The sequence below is a fragment of the Impatiens glandulifera genome, chromosome 1 (assembly GCF_907164915.1).
Source record: "Impatiens glandulifera chromosome 1, dImpGla2.1, whole genome shotgun sequence".
Classification (NCBI taxonomy): Eukaryota; Viridiplantae; Streptophyta; class Magnoliopsida; order Ericales; family Balsaminaceae; genus Impatiens; species Impatiens glandulifera.
Window position 1 is genome coordinate 96,735,918 of NC_061862.1, and position 21,154 is coordinate 96,757,071.

General features: G+C 28.0%; 3 protein-coding genes across 3 annotated transcripts; 1 reads left to right on the top strand and 2 right to left on the bottom strand.

Moving 5' to 3' along the window:
- Positions 1-3,383: 3,383 nt before the first annotated feature.
- LOC124937532 lies at positions 3,384-11,140 on the top strand. The gene is made up of 5 exons (XM_047477811.1): positions 3,384-3,438; positions 10,072-10,158; positions 10,237-10,339; positions 10,470-10,715; positions 11,111-11,140. The coding sequence occupies exons 1-5, from the start codon at positions 3,416-3,418 to the stop codon at positions 11,138-11,140; spliced, it is 489 nt and encodes a 162-aa protein (XP_047333767.1). The 5' UTR covers positions 3,384-3,415.
- A 6,058-nt stretch (positions 11,141-17,198) lies between these two features.
- LOC124937542 lies at positions 17,199-19,223 on the bottom strand. Its single transcript, XM_047477824.1, has 6 exons — positions 19,089-19,223; positions 18,565-18,707; positions 18,315-18,489; positions 17,878-18,034; positions 17,383-17,493; positions 17,199-17,293 (listed from the first exon to the last, which is right to left on the bottom strand). Exons 1-6 carry the CDS (start codon positions 19,221-19,223, stop codon positions 17,199-17,201), a joined length of 816 nt encoding a protein of 271 aa, XP_047333780.1.
- Positions 19,224-19,387: 164 nt separating this feature from the next.
- LOC124922423 (cell division cycle-associated 7-like protein) lies at positions 19,388-20,009 on the bottom strand. The gene is made up of 3 exons (XM_047463153.1): positions 19,854-20,009; positions 19,662-19,748; positions 19,388-19,582 (listed from the first exon to the last, which is right to left on the bottom strand). The coding sequence occupies exons 1-3, from the start codon at positions 19,934-19,936 to the stop codon at positions 19,426-19,428; spliced, it is 327 nt and encodes a 108-aa protein (XP_047319109.1). The 5' UTR covers positions 19,937-20,009; the 3' UTR covers positions 19,388-19,425.
- Positions 20,010-21,154: the final 1,145 nt, after the last annotated feature.

The following is a 21,154-nucleotide window of genomic DNA, read 5'->3' on the forward strand; positions in this document are numbered from 1 at the left end:
AAAATATTTTAATATATATTGATCATAGATCTATATAGATATATTATATATAATAAAAGATAAAAAATATTAGTTTATATTTTGTATATATTATGAAGAGATAAAAAAAGTTAGTATATATTATATATAATATGTTGAGAGAAAAAATGAATTTACAATATTAATAATATATTGTAATATATAAATAAATTAATAGATTCTTGTTATAAATAAGTTAATAAATTCTTATTATATTTGTACCCAAATAATTTAATTATAAATAATAATATTTAATAAAAAATAGGTTGATTTTGTTTTTGTCCGTATCTACCCTTAAACCTTAAAGTAAGTTAAATTTTAGTTATTTGTTTTAACATGTGTTTTTTATATTAATTATTTTTAAGCTTAAATGCAGGTAGGTGTACTTGTGTTATGCTTGAAGAACGTCACTTAAAAAATATTAATATATTGAATGTTCAAACAATTTATATAGTATTGTACTTTAATTTTAGAATTTTATATTTTAGAATTTTGACTAATAATTGTGGTTGAATGCTTTTTGGATTATCATGGTTTTGGAATTTTAAATAGTTATGATTTTTTCATATTTTCAATTTTAAATATTATGTTTTAAATTTTGAATATGTATGAAAGTTTGATATTTCATTTTGAAAATAAATTTTAGTTTGAGTTCGAGCTTGAATTCGAGCTCGAGCTTGAGCTCGAACTCGATCTTAAATTCGAGCTTGAGTTCGAGTTTTTCGATTCGAGCCGAGCTTATAGGTAAATAGTCGAGTCGAACTCGAGTTCAAATTTATAAACTCGTTCGAGCTCGAGTTCGAGTCGAGCTAATAAATACTAAATCGAGTCGAGCTCGAGCTCAAACAAATTCGAGCTCGACTCGGCTCATTTGCAGCCCTAGTTTAGCATGAACACGTACGACTTTTATACGAGCATTACATGAATATCATTGTCCATCCATGTAATATCAGAGCCATGATTTCAAGTCTACCCGGGTTAAAAACATTTTTTATAAAATTAATATAACACGATATTTTTTAAATAGTTCATGATATATTAAAAAATAGGAATCGTTTAAGCACAACAAAACAAAACATGACATTAGAAAAATAAAAATATTGAAGAGAGAAAAATAAATATCTTAAACCAAAGATACAAAAAAAGGATGACATTTACTATTGATGTTGAGATTTACGATTTTTTGAAATATAATATATTATAGTAAACTAAATACAACAAAAGTTCGAAGGAGAGTGTCCAACCATGAGAACTTTTTAAACCAAGAGTATTGAAATCGACGTTGTTGCTTTCCAAATTTAGATCTCGGATACTCCCACGACATAAATAGTTTGATAGGATCTCATTTTAATGTAAGTTCGTCTAATTTCATCATGATAATTTACATGATGTCACCACATAAAAATACACAATCCATGATCTCGTTTAAGGGTAGTTTCATCAAACTCAACTCTTTGAAATTTAGAAAGAGATTCTAGATTCTCATAGAAAATTACTATATTTGGTTCGATTAACTCAGATAATGAAGGATTATCCATTCTTGACTTAAAAAATAAAATATTATTGTTTTATTTCTCTCTGAATTTAACATTAAGAAAATTGAATTTTAAGATTCTCAACTTGCAAATATATTAAATAATAAGAAAATTATTATCGAAACATGAACAATATAAAAACAATTCACATAGACACAAATTACTATAAAATTGAAATTATACCAACCTGGTGAGAGAATGAATTTCAATATAAGTCGTCAAAGTGCGGTCATCCATTTTAGCCTTACAAATTATAGAGTCCTAATGACTACTAAGAAAAGAATTCAAAATTTTAAATTATGACCGTGACTATTATTGTTAGGGATATATTTTTTTAGTTAAGCTGAATAAATTATATATATGTTAATAGTAAGTAACTAGATTTAATTATGAATGAATAAGTTGGAGACTCTTTAATTAGGAAGTGAGAGATTATATGTTATTGAGTGATTATTTATTTAAGAATTAATAAATTAGAATGTTATTTAATTATGAATAAATATATTATATAATATATTTTTATTGACCAGTTAAATTTTTATTTATTTATTTAATAATTAATAAATTAAATTTAAATTGTTTTTGATAGAATAAATATATTATATAATATATTAGTTAGCATGGTGTGGGTTTAGAACTATTATATAAAAATTAATAATTTAGGAAGTTATAAAATTATATATTAGCATATAGGTCATCCGTGTTGGGTTTACAGGTGAGAAGTTATAAAATTATATATTATATAATTTATTAGCATATAGGTCATCCGTGTTGGGTTTACAGGTGAACAAAGATGAATCTCAGTGTGGGTTTAGGCCCACCCCTAAGAAAAAATACTACAATTTATTTGCAACCCATCTTTCTTCCACTATTGCTCAACTCCTTTGACCCTGCAAGTAGAAACCTAATCCTTTTACCTTTATTTCGTTAATTAACTAATTCTTGAATTCCTATTTTCTAATTAATTCCATCTTAGTTCTCTTATTTCTTTTCTAATACCTACAAAAAATAAAGTCTTAAAGATCCACTCATTCTTATTTTTTCCATCAAACAAACTATTTGTTAACTGTTCATTCTCAAGTCTCAGGAAGAAATAAGAGATTGGTCCATTTATTCCCAAAAAAAGAGTTTGAGTAAAATACCCACCTTATCTAATAAAAGGGACAAGGTTTAGGTTTTAGGTACCCAATATATAAGTTTCATTGTGACCTATAAATTTGTATTATGGATTTTGAGTTTTTGATGATTATAAGACCCCATTTGTTAATATATTTTTTTGCTTTTATTGAAAGAAAAAGAAGAGTTTTTATTTTGTTGAATTAGTTGTTAAATAATAATAAAAAATATTTCAAATTCACGACTTCATGCAAATAAAATGATATACTAACAATATTTAGATGTTTTGTTTTAAGATTAGAGATGAGAATGTTGCATGGGTAAACTTGCGATCCTCATTTTATTAGCTTTTCTATTTTTGTTTTTTTGATTATTGTACTAACATGTATGTCCAATCTAGTTTTCTTTATATAATACTTACAAAATTATATTTTTCTATGCTAAAAATATATATTATTAAAAGAAATAAATTAAAAAAATTAAATATATTAGTGTACCATATCTATATTTATTTAGTTTTATTATGGATCAGTAATCGAGAAGGAGATATAAATATTATAACTATTGTCTGTCTAAGGAAAAACCGACCCAAAATAGAAAATTGCGGGTTCGGATTTCAGAATGATTGTATATTTATCGGGTTTGAGTTAGACCGCGACTTTAAGTCGGGTTCTATTTCATTTTGTGAGCGGAGCAAGAAAGTGAGAGAGAGAAGAGCCGCCGCTACCCACATCAGGAGAGAAATCATGGCTGAAATCATGGCTATAAGGTATGTGTTGACATCATTCATAAATATATTACTATTTCAGTTTGATCTCGCTCTTTGGAAACTCTTAGGTTTTTGAGTTAGGGTTTATATGATGAATTCATCTAATCTGCACTATCTATAGATTTGTATTAGATTTATTTCTTTGATTCTCTGTTCCTTTATGGCTGCAATCTTTCTCTCCCATCTTTTCCTGCTCAGTGAACGTCATTAGTATATATAGTGTTTACTTACTGAGATTTGTCTTCAAATTCATTTAGTTGTGAAATCTAAAAGAGGGCAGATTCATCTAGGTCAACTCACTCTCTTCCTTGTAAGCAAATAGGACATTTGATAATGGGTATAGAGAAATATCATTTCTTCAATGCAACTTTCTGTCAATCATGGAGAGAAAAATGAAATATGTATTTGCTTTGCTTAAAAAGATGATTATTCGGGGTTATTTGTGTTCAAATTTAGTTAGATAGAATGATTTGATTGATAACTAAATAAAAAGAGTATTAGTAAAGTTGACTAGTCTGGCTGTAGATTTAGAACAACATAGTGATAATTTGAGTTCGATTCTTACTAAAAAGCAAATACGATCTTTAGAAGTATATTTAGAAAAGAATAGTATACAAAATATAAGCTCAAAAATGTAAAGAATATTGTCATTTCTTAACAAACACCATTATCATTTCTTCAATGCATAAAAGGTAACTTTCTATCACTCATTCTTGGAGAGAAAAAAGAAATATCTTATTTGCTTAAAAAAATGATAATTCGGGGTTATATGTGTTCGAATTTAGTTGATAGTTCGAATGTAGTAAAGTTTGCTTTAGACTGGTTAGAGAGAAAAATCAAGAACAACATAGATAGTAGTATAGAAAGTCATGAAAAGTATTTGATTTTAAGCTTCTTTAAAAGTGTGAGCTCATGAAGGGAGACCGTGCTAGGTTTTCAAAAATGATAAAAATAGTATACATAATAAAAACTCATTATAGCTCAAACTTGAATTATAGGTTTAAATTTTCATAGGATATCTGATTCTTTGTAAGTTGTAAGAAACAATATAATCTTTCTAATTTATATTAATAAAAATAAATAAAAGACTAGATGCTATGACTATATTTTCAAGCTTTACTTGATTGGATATTTTAGTTTTTTCTTATTTTTTTTAAAGCCTTTTTTTAACTAACTCTCTATCATATTAGTATTGTTTTAATTATTAAATTACTTAATTATTCTAATAAAGCTTTTTGAAAAAATTCCATAAAAAATCAAGATCATCTTACCTTGTTTATTGGGATTAGAGTTATTTAAATAATCTTGTTCAAAGTGTAATTATAAAAAAAATTATTTAGTGAAAAGTTTAAAAACAATATAGATATAATGAAAAATAATATAAGGTATTTTAGAATTCTAATTAACAAACAATTTTGTAAAAAAAAGGCGTGAACTCAAACCAAAGCTTTTTGGACCTTGTTTGGATAGTTAAATAACCTTATTTGATTTGGGTTTTGAAAAATTGAATTATTAAGGAAAAAAATACTTACAGAGTATTAAAATTTAATGAATAATAATCAATAAATAAATATTTTAGTTGATAAATTGATTTATATAAAGGATAAGTAACCCTCCTCATCAACATACAACAAAGAACAAAAGAAAGTTTTATACATTTTTCTAGTAATATTTTACCTTGTATTCATGTGACAAGATCAATACTAACACAATAATTTAAAGCTCTTCTTTTTTATAAAAAAAACACAATTAACTTAAGTTATCATTTATTTCTAAATATGACTTTTATTCATAAACGATGGTAAGAGTCTCAAGATTTGCCATTCGATTTCTCCAACCATAAGAAGTTTAAAGAAGAGAAGAAATGCTGCAATACAAGAGTATATTAAAACAAAGCCAAACAAATGATGTCTAAATTCATAGTAACCATACAAAAAAAACTGTTGTCTAAATTCGGACAAGGAAGAAATGCCATCCTTTTCTCATCTTGTTTGCCTGCAACATGTTTTCATACCCACAAGCATTCATAAGAATAATATTAAAGTAATCTCTGGGTAAATTAAAATAACAAACTCACATCCAATTATTCTCAACATGAAAAAATTCTTTATTATCCTACAACAGTTAAATGAAATTTTCAATCATATTTACATTGATTAGAGAAAGGGAGAAAATTAGATCTGGATATATATGTATGCAATTGAAACAGACCAAACAAACAAGTAGCAGTTATAAATGAAGGAGAACTCAAATGTTATCATTCTACCCAACTTAATGATTCATATATATTCTACTTTAAGTAGCAGTTATCACATTCTCAACTCTCTATATCTTTAATATAGCTGAAGTGCAAATTTTTAAATAGATACCTAGACTTAAGTTAGATAATAATACATTTAGCTTATTTGGAAACTTAAAGTAGTTTTTATCTCTAATTTATTTAGATGTATTGATATCATCTACAAATGTAACAATGAGACCTAAAATAATAAGATAAACGATAAATATTAAAAACATTGACAGACTTAAACATGTTCCTTAATGATGACCAAAAAGCTGAGAAATTAGTTTGGAAATGGATCTCAATTTTACGAAAAATATAATTTGGATAATTTGTAGTGTTGTGAAAAATATAACAATCTGACAAAATTGATGAAAAGTTTAAACTATGTAAATGTTAATAAAACTTGTTTACTAGTATAAACATATGTTGAATTGTTTTGAATAACTTTAGATTGATATATGAACAATTAAATAACACATGTAAACAAATTTAATTTGGTTCATTTTGATAAAAATGAAATTTTAATTATAAGATATGCCAATATAGAATATTTATACTACTTTGGTGCATTTACCTGTATGATAAATATTTCTTAATCTCTTCCGACTTCTTTTCATATGTGAATCATTTTTCACTAGACTCAAATTCATGTTGGAGACTTACATCTACATATAAGTAGGATATAGACAATCATAACTAAGCTCAGAATCGAACCATTATATAATTGAGTGGTAAAGAAACATGTAAAGTATATCTTGACGTAAAACATTAATCTCATCATCAAAACCCTTCAATCTCCAAAATGAGTGGCATTCGGTGTCTACCAGAATGGGATTTGTCCTCATAGCTTTGCAATGTTGTTTTTCTGAAAAATGTTTGAAGAGTCATTTGGTTACATTAACAGACAAGTAGAAACAAAAAAAACTATGTTTGTCTATATCCTACTTAAGATATGCCAATATAGAATATTTATACTACTTTGGTGCATTTACCTGTATGATAAATATTTCTTAATCTCTTCCGGTGCTTTTCATATGTGAACCATTTTTCACTAGACTCAAAATTTATGTTGGAGACTTACATCTACATATAAGTAGGATATAGACAATCATAACTAAGCTCAGAATTGAACCATTATATAATTGAGTGGTAAAGAAACATGTAAAGTATATCTTGACGTAAATCATTAATCTCATCATCAAAACCCTTCACTCTCCAAAATGAATGGCATTCGGTGTCTACCAGAATGGGATTTGTCCTCATAGCTTTGCAATGTTGTTTTTCTGAAAAATGTTTGAGGAGTCATTTGGTTACATTAACAGACAAGTAGAAACAAAAAAACTATGTTAAAATAACAAACTTTATGACACCAAGATTTTAGAAAAAAATAAAAACAATTAGACAAAAGCCACAGGAATTTATATCACCATTTCAAGAAAAAAAAAGTTGGTCAGTGAATTGAGCTCCCAAATAAAAGGTTGGCTTGAAAATGAAAATAAAAAATATTATATCTATATATTTGGGAAACAGGGATATTGCATTCAAAGTTTCATCATTTTGTTATATGCTTAACAAATATATATACATATAATAGAATTTGTTCACTCCAAATGCCCTAACACAATAGTTATTGTGATAAATTATCATATACAAATGATGATTACATGTGCACAACATTTCTTTTGACTGCAGCATCTCGTTATGAGCTTCGGCTACTTGCATCTTATATTTAGATACTATGTCTTTATGCTCGGAAAGTGGAATGCAATTTTTTGCAGCTTGAGCCATCTCATCCAAAAAATAGAATATTTGATGTGAAAATGTTATAAAAGTGCATAATAATTGTATTTCACCTGGTGCAAAGAACTTCATCACATACAAAGTTCAAAAGTTTAAATCTTTCATTTGAGTTCAGTCTATCGTAACTATCGGCTCCTCCATCAAACTGATCTAACTTTAGTTGTTTACATTAGATAATTTGATTCAAAATGATATTTGTGGAGTGCACGAAGCCATGAATTTTCATGGCTTATAGAATTGCATATCACAGTAGACTTGCAACAAGAATTACAAACAATACTCTGGTCATAAAAAAATTTAGGATTTTATGAAAATTTATAACTATGGATAGAAATATCTATGATATTCATTTTTTCCAAAAACAAATTGATATTTATTCTAAATATATGATGAACATTTAACAACTCTTAAACATTCTCCGCTCAACATTTATTACTCCTAGCCCTGGAGGGTAAATCTTGATTTGCAGAATTTCGACACAATAAAGAAGACACACAAAAAAACTAATCAAATGAAAGAAGAAATTTCTCATAAATATAAAAAATTGAAGTTAAGTTACCTCTGCAAAATTCTAAGAATTGTAATGCAGGATCGATTTTTTCTGGTTGCAGTTCAATCGATAACACAATTTTTATTTTTGATCCTCCAGGAAGTGGAATTTCAGCATCAACTTTTAATTCCATTTTTTATGAATATTTTTCATCTTCCTACCTTTTTGGTTATCAAGATCGATAACAATATCTTCACTTACAATGTTCTTGCCATGTTTTTCTTGTATGGAAAGTGAATTTTTTTGGAATACAATGTGATCTCAACACAACATTTCAGAAAGAATATAGTTGCAATAAAAACAGAAATAATACATTTTTTAAGGTAAATTTTTATATAATAGAGGGAGAAAAAACATGAACACGAAAAATTACCTTTCCTGACTGATAATCGGAACCTCGGGCTAGAAGCATCTCCGAAACAGAAGAAAAACCAATTGACTTAACGGTGTGCATGAGTATACCAGTAGGTTTGTGCCCCCTTTTCTTCCTGCCCAGGGCATGTTTATAGATTAACACCAAAAAGCCTACAGCTCATATAGAGAAAAATTAGTATGACGAGATCTTACATGCAAAAGCTGCAATTACAATTGTTTCTGCACTTATGACAAAATCAATCCTCTACAACTGACACCTCTTCTGCTTTCTCGCCATACCTGGAATCAAATAGAAGTAACCATTTTCAACTCAAATAAAATCATCTTGGCTCAACAAAAGATATACAAGTTGTTTTACAAAAGCACACATCATATGATCCAAACCTATTCAACAAACACTTATGGATGTACTGGATTGTGCATTGTTTATCTTTTTTCATATTCTTGCAATGTGCCATAATATTCATGGTCTTTTGTCGGCACTGCAAAGAAAATATGGTTGGTGAAAACCATACAACATGGAATCCATAAACAAAAAAATTCTCAAGACAGAAATTACAATCGCATAAGAAAATGAATTTTTCTGGTTGTGCATTCGTGTGGTTTGTTATCATGTACAATGTGAATGGCACATGTATGCATAGTAATTGGTTGTCAATAAAACAATAAACAAGAAAACTACATTTACATGAACCATAACTTGAACTTGCAGACCTGACCAAGTATGTTATCATTTTAAATCTGAAACTCAGTCTATCAATTTTACGGTAGAGTAACATTTGTATATTTTCATAATAAAGAGGAAATTAAAGAGGCTTGTTGTGATGTTTATAGAAATTAACCATGTAAATCTTCTGATAATTGATTAAGAGAAAATGTGGAAATATTGTGGACAGTACATCACAAAACTCAGCTCAATCTCTAAAGGAAAGTTTCTCTTCCAAAGTGTATCTTGCTTAATTGTAGGGCTTTTGAGCCCTAGTACAAGAAAGCAATATGCACTTTTTAAGGAAATTTTCTTTAGGAATTCAGCTGACTTTTGTGAAAAGTTCACAATATTTCTACATTTTCTTTTAATCAATTATCAGAAGATTTACATGGTTAATTTCTATAAACATCACATCAAGCCCTTATTGTAAAATTGATCAACTGAGTTTCAGATTTAAAATGGTAACATATTTGGTCAGGTCTGCAAGTTCAAGTTATGGTTCATGTAAATGTAGTTTTCTTGTTTATTGTTTTATTGATAACCAATTACTATGCATACATGTGTCATTCGCATTGTACATGATAACAAACCACACAAATGCACAACCAGAAAAAATTTATTTATTATGCGATTGTAATTTTTATGTCTTGAGAATTTTTTTGTTAATGGATTCCATGTTGTATGGTTTTCACTAACCATGTTTTCTTTGCAGTGCCGACAAAAGACCATAGATATTATGGCACATTGTAAAAATGTGAAAAAAGATAAACAATGCACGATCCAGTACTGTCACAAGTGTTTGTTGAATAGGTCTGAATCATATGATGAGTTTTTGTAAAGCAACTTGTATATATCTTTTGTTGAGCCAAGATGATTTTATTTGAGTTAAAAATAGTTATTTCTATTTGATTCCAGGTATGGCGAAAAAGCAGAAGAGATGTCGGTTGTAGAGGATTTGTTTTGTCCTAAGTGCAGAGACAATAGTAATTACAGCTTTTGCATGTAAGATCTCGTCATACTAATTTTTCTCTATATGAGCTTTAGGATTTTTGGTGTTAATCTATAAACATCCCTGAGCAGGAAGAAAATGGGGCACAAACCTACTGGTATACTCGTGCACACCGCTAAGTCAATTGGTTTTTCTTCTGTTTCGGAGATGCTTCTAGTACGAGGTTCAGGAAAGGTAATTTTTTCGTGTTCATGTTTTTTATCTCTATTATATAAAAGTTGACCTTACAAAAACATATTATTTCTGTTTTTATTACAACTATATTTTTTCTGAAATGTTGTATTGAGATCACATTGTATTCTAGGAAAATCCACTTTCCATACAAGAAAAACATGGCAAGAACATTGTAAGTGAAGATACTGCTATGAATCTTGACGACCAAAAAGGTAGAAAGATGAAAAATATTAGTAGAAAAATGGAATTAAAAGTTGATGCTGAAATTTCACTTCCTCGAGGATTAGAATTAAAAACTGCGTTATATATTGAACTGCAACCCGAAGAAGTTGGTCCAGCATTGCAGTTCTTAGAATTTTGCAGTACTTTTGGAGAGGTAATTTAACTTCAATTTTTTATAATTATGAGAAATTACTTCTTTCATTTGATTAGTTTTTTTTTGTGTTTGTTCTTTATCGTGTCAAAATTCCGCAAATCAAGATTTACCTTCCATGGCTAGGAGTAATAAATGTTGAGTGGAGAATGTTTAAGAGTTTTTAAATATTCATCATATATTTAAAATGAATATCAATTTGTTTTAGGGAAAATTGAATATCATAGATATTCCTATCTATAGCTATAAACTTTTCATAAAATCTTAAAGTTTTTTTTATGACCAGGGTATTTTTCCTAGAATAAGCTACCACAGTATAACCCATATAATTTTATAAAAAAATATATTAATTTTATCTTACAATTTCAAAAATTGTTGTTTATTACTCTCCTTTGTAGATTATTGGACTCAAGAAAGATGAGTCGTAGTTCATTCTCAGAGATATGGTTCTTGGGGGCGTGGGCATCAAGGAAAATTTTCTCCGGTTGCAAAGTTTTTTGTCTATGTAAAATTTTCTTTTTGGATCAAAATCCTATATATTATGAATTGTTTGTAATTCTTGTTGTAGGTCTACCGTGATAAACAATTCTTTAACCATTTTATTTAAATTAATAATTTATGGTTTTAAATTAAAAAATCCCAAAAGTGGTTTTAATACTTTCCTTAAATTAATTGAAGTCATTAACACTAATTTCTGCATATTTTTTGGCTACTTTGATTTAATGCATGCCTTGTATGATTTTTTGTTTATATATATATATATATATCCATTTATACTTGGTATGATTAAAATATTATATTTGCTCACATGATTATTATATTTATAATATTTATCACTGATACACACAATTATTAGCAATAATTTACTCATTGGACTTGTACATACATTTTTTTTGGGTATGATTAGGCTACAAATGAGTCGAGTCGTGCTCAAACCAGTTTGAGTTCGAGTTCGACTCGATTTATAAGTATTTACTAGCTCAAACTCAAACGAGTTTATAAATTTGAGTTGAGTTCGACTTGACTACTTACATACATGTTCGACTCGGCTCGAAAAACTTGAACTAAAATTAAATTTTTAAACTCGAGTTCGAACTCAATCCAAAATTTATTTTCAAAACGAAAATATCAAACTTTTATATACCTATTCAACGAAAGAAATGATTGAGTAACTTGAGTTTACTAATTTTCGAATGAAATAATATGAGAAAATATGTGACAAAGAGAAACTATGTTTGTGAATAAGTGAGAATAATGATGAAAAGGGAAGATTCAGGAGAATACTTGTGAATAAGTGAAAAAAATGATAAAAAAAAATGAGGAATAATTATAAATAAGTAGTTAGAGAAATGATAAAAAATAAAAAATATAATTAAAATATATGATATAGGATGGTTAGAATATATTATTATTATAATATAATATATTAGATTAGAGAATTAAAATTTCTAATTTTAAATTTTTGGGGCAATATGATATAATAATGTGGGCCTCATATATAAATATGGAGAGAGTGAATAAAAAATATGTATTTTAGATTTTACGTTTTAATATTTAAAAAAATTAAATATATATATATATATATTATTTAGTATTAGGCTCGAAAAAGTTCGAAAAAGTCATCGATCAAGTATTATATGAGCTCGAGTTCGGCTAAAACTTGGTCAAAGTCAAGCTCAAGTCGAACTTTGACCAAACGACTTGCGAACGGCTCTCGAGTAGCTTGACTCATTTGCAGCCCTATAATATACATGCCTCACATGATCATCACTATATATGTCTTGCATGAGCACATACGACTTTTACACGAGCCTTACTTGAATATCATTGTCCATCCATTATCCATATAAAGGTGGAGCTAGGATTTCAAGTCTACTCAGGTTAAAAACATTTTCACAAAATTAATATAACACGATGTTTTTTAAATAATTAATATATATTCCAAAATAAGAATCATTTAAGCATAACGAAACAAAGCATGATATTAGAAAAATAAAAAATAAAATACTGAAAAGAGAAAATTAAATATCTTAAACCAAATACAAAAAAAAATGATGACGTTTACTATTAAAGTTGTGATTTACGATTTTTTGAAATATAACATATTAGTAAACCAAATACAATAAAAGTTCGAAGGAGAGTATTTCAAACATATTAGAGATAACATGGAAAATAAAAAACAACATCATTCTAAGGAGAGTACGTATTCCAACCATGAGAACTTTGTAACTAAGAGCACTGAAATTGATGTTGTTGCTTTTCAAATTCAGATCTCGAATACTCTGACAACATATATTGATTGATATGACCTCATTTTAATGTAAGTTCGTCTAATTTTATCATGATAATTTACAGGATGTCGCCACATAAAATACACAATACATGATCTCGTTCAAGGGTAGCTTCATCAAACTCAACTCTTTAAGATTTAGAAAGAGATTCTAGATTCTCATAGCAAATTATTGTATTTGGTTCGATTGACTCAGATAATAAAATATTATCAATTCTTGGCTTAAAAAAAGATAAAATATTAATTTTTTTCTCTTTTTCTTTGAATTTAATATTAAAAAAATTATTGAATTTCAAGAACCTGCAAATATATTAAATACTAAGAAAATTATCATCGAAATATGAACAATTTAAAAACAATTCACATATACACAAATTATTATAAAATTAAAATTATACCAATCAGGTGAGAGAATGAATTCTAATCTAAGTCGTCAGAATATGGTCTTCCATTTTAGTCCTACAAACTATACAGACCTAATGATTAGTGAGAAAAAAAATTAAAATTTCAAATTATGACCATGACTATTATTGATAGGAATATATTTTTTTAATTAAGCTGTATAGTTTAATGGTAGGTAGCTAAATTTAATTAAGAATGAATAAGTTAGAGACTCTTTTAATGAGAAAGTGATAAATTATATATTATTGAGTAGGTTATTTATTTAAAAATTAATAAATTAGTAGGTTCTTTAATTATGAATAAATATATTATATAATATATTAATTGGCTGGTGGCTTTCAAATTATTATATAGAAATTAATAAATTAGATTGTTATATAATTATATATTATATAATATATTAGCATTAAGGCCATAAATTCCTCCTAACTACACAGCTTATTATTCATCACAAGTTGGATATGATGAAATCTTTTTTTATATGTACTACATAAGTTTTTTTTTTATCTATATACTGCATAACTTTCTATGTTTACGATAATCGATCGACTATCTATATGGAATTCACCCTTAATACCAAAGAGTAAAGTGTGAAATCATTCTAAAATACCAAAATTAATTAGTAATGACCATCTATTTTTATGATAACTAATACCTTAACATTGATCTTCATATTGTTAAAAATCAATTTTTAACTAACACATTAAAATTGAGTATGTATATGACATAAGATTCTAGACTTGTTTTGATTATAATTTTATCATTTTGTTTACCATATCTGATTCTTGATTCAATTTTTTGCTTGTTTAGATTTGTTCATTTTTATTCTTGTTAAATTTTACACATTAATAAATAACTATTTACTACATATAAATATTTTTTTATTAAACAAATTATTTGTTAACAGTTCATTTTCAAGTCTCAATAAGAAATAAGAGATTGGTCCATTTACTCCCAAACAAAGAGTTTGTGTAAAATATCCACCTTATCTAATAAAAGGGATAAGGTTAATTAGGTTTTAGATACCCAATATATAAGTTTCATTGTGACCTAGAAATTTGTATTATGGATTTTGAGTTTTGATGTTTATAAGCCTCATTTGTTAATATATTTTTGCTTTTATCGAAAGAAAAAAGTAGATTTGCCATTATGTTGAATTAGTTGTTAAATAAAAAAAAATTAATTAATTAAAAATATTTCAAAATCATGCCAACAAAATGATATACTAACCGTATGTAGATGTTTGGTTTCAAGGTTAGAGATGACAATATTGCATGGAATGATCTTGAAATATTTCTCATTTTTGGATTATTTTACTAACATGTATGTCCAATTTAATTTCGGTTTATATAATACTTATAAAATTATATATTCTATATCTTAAAAAAATATATTATTAAAAGAAATAAATTTATTATATTTTAAATATAAAAAATAAATATATTAGTGTACCATATCTCTATATTTAGTTTTACTATGGATCAGTAATCGAGAAGGAGATATAAATATTCTTAACACCCATACCTAGTATATTATAACTATTGTCTGTCTAAGGAAAAACCGACCCAAAATAGAAAATTGCGGGTTCGGATTTCAGAACGATTGTATATTTTTCGGGTTTGAGTTAGACCGAGTAAGCGACTTTAAGTCGGGTTCTATTTCATTTTGTGAGCGGAGCAAGAAAGTGAGAGAGAAGAGCCGCCGCTACCCACATTAGGAGAGAAATCATGGCTGAAATCATGGCTATATGCAGGAAGATAGAGAAATCACGTGAAGAAGAAAGCCGAATAAGGTATGTGTTGACATCATTCATAAATATATTACTATTTCAGTTTGATCTCGCTCTTTGGAAGCTCTTAGGTTTTTGAGTTAGGGTTTATATGATGAATTCATCTAATCTGCACTATCTATAGATTTGTATTTGACTTATTTCTTTGATTCTCTGTTCCTTTACTGCTGCAATCTTTTCTCTCCCCCTGCTCAGTGATTGTCATTAGTATATATATAGTGTTACTTACTAAGATTTGTCTTCAAATTCATTTAGTTGTGAAATCTAAAAGAGGGCAGATTCATCTAGGTCAACTCACTCTCTTCCTTGTAAGCAAATAGGACATTTGATAATGGGTATAGAGAAATATCATTTCTTCAATGCAACATTCTGTCACTCATTCATGGAGAGAAAAATGAAAGATGTATTTGCTTTGCTTAAAAAGATGATTATTCGAGGTTATTTGTGTTCAAATTTTGTTAGATAGAATGATTTGATTGATAACGAAGAAAAAAGAGCATTAGTAAGTTGAATAGTCTGGCTATAGATGAAGAACAGCATAGTGATAATTTGAGTTCGATTCTTACTAAAAAGCAAATACGATCTTTAGAAGTATATTTAGAAAAGAATAGTATACAAAATATAAGCTCAAAAATGAAAAGAATGGTATCATTTCTTAACAAACACCCTTATCATTTCTTCAATGCATAAAATGTAACTTTCTGTCACTCATCCTTGGAGAGAAAAAATAAATATCGTATTTAATTGAAAAGATGATTATTCTGGGTTATATATATATGTGTACTAACACAATAATTTAAAGCTCTTTTTATTTTTATAAAAAAAACACAATTAACTTAAGTTATTATCATTGGTTCCTAAATATGACTTTTATTCATAAACGATGGTAAAGTGACAAGATTTTCTATTCAATTTCTCCAACCATAAGAAGTTTAAAGAAGAGAAGAAATGCTGCAATACAAGAGTATATTAAAACAAAGCCAAACAAATGATGTCTAAATTCATAGTAACCATACAAAAAAAACTGTTGTCTAAATTCGGACAAGGAAGAAATGCCATCCTTTTCTCATCTTGTTTGCCTGCAACATGTTTTCATACCCACAAGCATTCATAAGAATAATATTAAAGTAATCTCTGGGTAAATTAACATAACAAACTCACAGCCAATTATTCTCAACATGAAAAAATTCTTTATTATCCTACAACAGTTAAATGAAATTTTCAATCATATTTACATTGAATTAGAGAAAGGGAGAAAAATAGATCAGGATATATATGAATGCAATTGAAACAGACCAAACAAACAAGTAGCAGTTATAAATGAAGGAGAACTCAAATGTTATCATTCTACCCAACTTAATGATTCATCTGTGTTCTACTTCTTGGTAATTAGTTGAGGCTGTCACTTCAGCATCTCTAGATGACATGGCTTCCTTGTCATTCTTTTCTTTATCAGTTTATCACATTCTCAACTCTCTATATCTTTAATATAGCTGAAGTACAAATTTTTAAATAGATACCTAGACTTAAGTTAGATGATAATACATTTAGTCTATTTGGAAACTTAAAGTAGTTTCTATCTCTAATTTATTTAGATGTAATGATATCATCTACAAATGTAACACTGAGACCTAAAATAATAGGATAAACGACAAATATTAAAAACATGGACAGACTTAAACATGTTCCTTAATGATGACCAAAAAGCTGAGAAATTAGTTTGGAAGTGGATCTCAATTTTACGAAAAATATAATTTGGAGAATTTGTAGTGGTGTGAAAAATATAACAATCTGACAAAATTGATGAAAAGTTTAAACTATGTAAATGTTAATAAAACTTGTTTACTAGTATAAACATATGTTGAATTGTTTTGAATAACTTTAGATTGATATATGAACAATTAAATAACATATGTAAACAAATTTAATTTGGTTCATTTTGATAAAAATGAAATTTTAATTATAAGATATGCCAATATAGAATATTTATACTACTTTGGTGCATTTACCTGTAAGATAAATATTTCTTAATCTCTTTCTGCTGCTTTTCATATGTGAACCATTTTTCACTAGACTCAGATTCATGTTGGAGACTTAAATCTACATATAAGTAGGATAGAGACAATCATAACTAAGCTCAGAATTGAACCATTATATAATTGAGTGGTAAAGAAACATGTAAAGTATACCTTGACGTAAAACATTAATCTCATCATCAAAACCCTTCAATCTCCAAAATGAGTGGCCTTCGGTGTCTACCAGAATAGGATTTGTCCTAATAGCTTTGCAATGTTGTTTTTCTGAAAAATGTTTGAGGAGTCATTTGGTTACATTAACGGACAAGTAGAAACACAAAAATCTATGTTAAAATAACAAACTTTATTACACCAAGATTTTAGCAAAAAAATAAAAACAATTAGACAAAAGCCACAGGAATTTATATCACCATTTTCAAGAAAAAAAAAGTTGGCCAGTGAATTGAGCTCCCAAATAAAAGGTTGGCTTGAAAATGAAAATAAAAAACACTATATCTATATATCGGGGAAACAGGGATATTGCATTCAAAGTTTCATCATTTTGTTATATGCTTAACAAATATAGATACATATAATAGAATTTGTTCACTCCAAATGTCCTAACACAATAGTTATTGTGATAAATTATCATATACAAATGGTGATTACCTGTGCACAACATTTCTTTTGACTGCAGCATCTCATTATGAGCTTTGACTACTTGCATCTTATATTTAGATACTATGTCTTTATGCTCGGAAAGTGGAATGCAATTTTTTGCACCTTGAGCCATCTCGTCCTTCATCTGCTGTTTGAATTGATTCTCCTACATACAACACTAATTGTGAGCACACAAGTTTAATGCAAAACTGAAACCATAATTAAATACTACCTTATTCTTAGCAACAACTAATTTTTCTTTAATATCTTTCACTTTCTCAAAACTTTTTAACTTTTGTTCATCAATATATGTCCTTGCCTTTCTGCGAAAAAAATGATGTTATATTGAGAGAATGTAAAATAAAAAATAGAATCTTTGATGTGAAAATGTTATAAAAGTGCATAATAGTTGTATTTCACCTGGTGCAAAGAACTTCATCACATACAAAGTTCAAAAGTTTTAATCTTTCATTTGAGTTCAGTCTATCGTAACTATCTGTTCCTCCATCAAACTGATCTAACTTTAGTTGTTTACATAGATAATTTGATTCAAAAAGATATTTGTGGAGTGCACGAAGCCATGAATTTTTATGGCTTGAAGAATTACTTATCACGGTAGACCTGCAACAAGAATTACAAACAATTCATAATATAGAGGATTTTGATCCAAAAAGAAAATTTTACATAGATACTTACCTTTCTCCCGAATTTGATTGCAGTAATGATAGTAAATGAACAAAAAAATTTGCAACCGGAGAAAATTTCCCTTGACGCCCATGCCCCCCACGAACCATGTCTCTAAGAATGAACCGCGACTCATCTTTCTTGAGTCCAATAATCTGCAAAGGAGAGCAATAAACAATAATTTTTGTAAGATAAAATTAATATAATTTTTTATAAAACTATATGGGTTATGTTGTGGTAGCTTAATCTAGGAAAAATACCCTGGACATAAAAAAAATTTAGGATTCTATGAAAAGTTTATAGCTATGGATAGGAATATCCATGATATTCATTTTTTCCCAAAACAATTCATTCTAAATATATGATGAACATTTAACAACTCTTAAACATTCTTCACTCAACATTTATTACTCCTAGCCCTGGAGGTTAAATTTTGATTTGCGGAATTTTGACACAATAAAGAAGAAACACACAAAAAAACTAATCAAATGAAAGAAGAAATTTCTCATAAATATAAAAAATTAAAGTTAAGTTACCTCTCCAAAAGTACGGCAAAATTCTAAGAATTGTAATGCTGGACCGATTTCTTCCGGTTGCAATTCAATCGATAATACTGTTTTTATTTCTGATCCTCCAGGAAGTGGAATTTCAGCATCAACTTTTAATTCCATTTTTCTACGAATATTTTTCATCTTCCTACCTTTTTGGTCATCAAGATCGATAACAATATCTTCACTTACAATCTTCTTGCCATGTTTTTCTTGTATGAAAAGTGGATTTTCCTGGAATACAATGTGATCTCAACACAACATTTCAAAAAGAATATAGTTGCAATAAAAACAGAAATAATATGTTTTTTTGTAAGGTCAACTTTTATATAATAGAGGGAGAAAAAACATGAACACGAAAAATTACCTTTCCTGACTGATAATCGGAACCTCGGGCTAGAAGCATCTCCGAAACAGAAGAAAAACCAATTGACTTAGAGGTGTGCACGAGTATACCAGTAGGTTTGTGCCCCCTTTTCTTCCTGTCCAGGGCATGTTTATAGATTAACACCAAAAATCCTAAAGCTCATATAAAGAAAAATTAGTATGACGAGAACTTACATGCAAAAACTACAATTACAATTGTCTCTGCACTTAGGACAAAACCAATCCTCTACAACCGACACCTCTTCTGCTTTCTCGCCATACCTGGAATCAAATAGAAATAACCATTTTCAACTCAAATAAAATCATTTTGGCTCAACAAAAGATATACAAGTTGCTTTACAAAAGCACACATCATATGATCCAAACCTATTCAACAAACACTTATGGCAGTACTGGATCGTGCATTGTTTATCTTTTTTCATATTATTGCAATGTGCCATAATATCCATGGTCTTTTGTCGGCACTGCAAAGAAAACACGGTTGGTGAAAACCATACAACATGGAATCCATAAACAAAAAAAATATCAGGAAATAGAAATTACAATCGCATAATAAATGAATTTTTTCTGATTGTGGATTTGTGTGGTTTGTTATAATGTACAATGTGAATGGCACATGTATGCATAGTAATTGGTTGTCAATAAAACAATAAACAAGAAAATTTCTGCAAGTTGGGATGTTTATAAAAATTAACCATGTAAATCTTCTGATAATTGATTAAGAGAAAATGTGGAAATATTGGGGACTATTCACAAAAGTCAGCTGAATCCCTAAAGGAAAGTTTCCCTTACAAATCAACTCAATTGCTCATTTATTGATAATTAGAATATCTGATTGATATAATTATTTGATTTTATTGTAATTTACTTACCTTATTTGTAGAAATAATTCATGTCTTTATATTCATATTTTCTCATATCTATATGATAATGATAGAGCCATAGTACAAGAAAGTAAGGCACTTTGTCTGCCTCCAATTCACTCTCCGCTAACCCTAACAACTAGTCTTCTTTAGGGTATCAGAGCTTTAAAGTTGAATCTAATATTTAAGCTCTCACATTTAATCAATTCAAGAAGAGGTGGTGAGAAGCCAGTTGAGATCAAGATGAGAAGTTAGAACCTTTCCTAAGTTCCTTCACTAATATTAAGTTGCAACTTGTACATGTTTTTATACCCTAAACTCTAAACTGGAAAGGTAACTACTATCCTATTATTTGAACAGATAAATAATATCCAAATAAACTAGAAAGATAACTACTGCCATAACAATTTTGAAAGAGAAACTAGAATGAATAACAATAATTATTAACTCTAATACTATTAGTTCGTCGGCCACGTATATGTGATTCTCCCTTCGGAACCAATAAATAATAACTCTCTTCTGAAAAATATCTGATTCAAGCATCTTAACTAGGGCTTCCTTTAAATTATGTGTTAGTTAGTAAGAATTTAACTTATGTGAAGTGTGTCAAACTATGAAAGCTCAGAAATTGTCATTTCCAATTTCTTTATCATGCTCCTTTTTAAGCCATTATAATATTTGGAGGTCTTCCTAATTGTCAATATTCTGGTCTGTTCATCTTTTTTATGACTACAGTTTTTACACACGCTTTTACCCCACTAACAAGGAAATTTGAGACAGTTCATCTTTTTATGACTACAGTTT